The following is a 1,538-nucleotide window of genomic DNA, read 5'->3' as shown; positions in this document are numbered from 1 at the left end:
ATAGTTTGGACCTAGTTTCTTTAAAAAATGAAACTATGTGAACAAATATAAGAATTTAAAGAAGTCTAACCAATAGTATATTTACAATGTATATCTCTTGAAAGCAATAAAGGGGGCTTGGGCATTATTTATTTTAAAATGCTTGTACAAAGCAGTACTAATTTCCAAGGACCGCTCACGCCCGCACGGTGTATTTTGGGGTGACACTGAGAACGCTCCTTGTCAAACGCTGGAAATCAAAGAAGGTGATAAGCTGCCAAAGATAGCTTTTACTTTTTAGCATCCCCAGTGCTTACTAACTTCTAGCCACTGAAACAACATTTATTTACACCTATATAAATAGCTCTATTAAACCTGCCACCTTCATGCATCTGTTCTTCACATATTTTTCTTTTTCCTTAAAAGAGCCTGTGATCTGAAGGTTGAGCTCAAGGACGCTCCCAGGCAAGTCCCTGAAGTTTTCCCCTTGCTCTCCCTGTTGACCTCTGCTCTCCCCTGCTTACTCCCGAAAAATGGAGCGATCCACACAGGAACTTTTCCTCAACTTCATGATTGTCCTGATTACTGTACTGCTCATGTGGCTCCTTGTGAAGTCTTATCAGGAGTAAAAGACAATCAGAAACTCTGGGAGGTGATTTAAGTGTGTGTCTCCACAGACATAAGTAACACCCACAGCACACTGCTGCGATTAGATTTCAGCCCGCTGAGGATGTCGTCAATCTTTTTTTACTCTTTCATATCTGTTGCCCATGCTAACGTTTGTGATGGGTCTATGATGGTGTAATTATTTTATTCTGCAGTGATCCAGCTGTAAAATGTAAAATGCAACATCCTTAGGAACTGTTTGACTTGGCTGTCTCCGCCGGTAGTTACTGTGAATGCTGTAACCCCCTGCCTGCCATGCCGGCTTGTTTGGCATCAGTGTTAGGTTTTCGAGGGTATAAAGCTGCAGTATGCAATGTAACCGTCTGTATTAACCTGCCTAAGAAGCACAAACTAGCTTAGCAGAAAGGAATGTGAAACGTCTACTTTCACTTGCTTGTTTCACTTAAATAAAGAACATGTGAAACCACTTTTTGTAGCATTCCTTATCCCTCTCCCGGCCTGACTGCTGTTCACTGAGAGACCTGCAGATAACCGCCTGCAGCGCACCGTGCAAGTCTGGTGGTTTGCTTGTTCCTCCCACCTGCATTTTCATTTGTATTTAAAAAAAAAATTGCTGTAGAGTGGCAATCCTGCAACTTAACAGATGTGTAGCCACATGAAGGAGCTGTTCAGGTAACTTTTCTGTCCAGAGTGACTTACACCGTTGGTGCCTGTGGACGTGGACTTCAAAGAGAACCTCTGTCCCACCGGGGCATTGTCAATAATTGCATTTTCTGAAGCTGGATTTCGTGCAGGGATTCCCAGGATCCTATTTTTGGCCAGGCTATGCTTGGAGCAGTGCCTGGAGAGATGAGCCCGGGTCAGCTGCAGGCGTAGGTGCCCACTGGCGCCGCAGCCCGGCCGCGAGCCTTGCCCGGGGCAGCAGTCCCCCG

The 1,538-nt window shown here is 44.9% G+C and overlaps 1 protein-coding gene across 1 annotated transcript; it reads left to right on the top strand.

The window, feature by feature from the left end:
- The first annotated feature begins 512 nt into the window (after positions 1–512).
- Positions 513–608, top strand: SLN (sarcolipin). Its single transcript, XM_009577514.1, has one exon. The coding sequence runs from the start codon at positions 513–515 to the stop codon at positions 606–608; it is 96 nt and encodes a 31-aa protein (XP_009575809.1).
- Positions 609–1,538: the final 930 nt, after the last annotated feature.

The sequence above is a fragment of the Fulmarus glacialis genome, unplaced genomic scaffold (assembly GCF_000690835.1).
Source record: "Fulmarus glacialis isolate BGI_N327 unplaced genomic scaffold, ASM69083v1 scaffold3640, whole genome shotgun sequence".
NCBI classification, from domain to species: domain Eukaryota; kingdom Metazoa; phylum Chordata; class Aves; order Procellariiformes; family Procellariidae; genus Fulmarus; species Fulmarus glacialis.
This window is presented reverse-complemented; position numbering and strand designations above follow the sequence as displayed.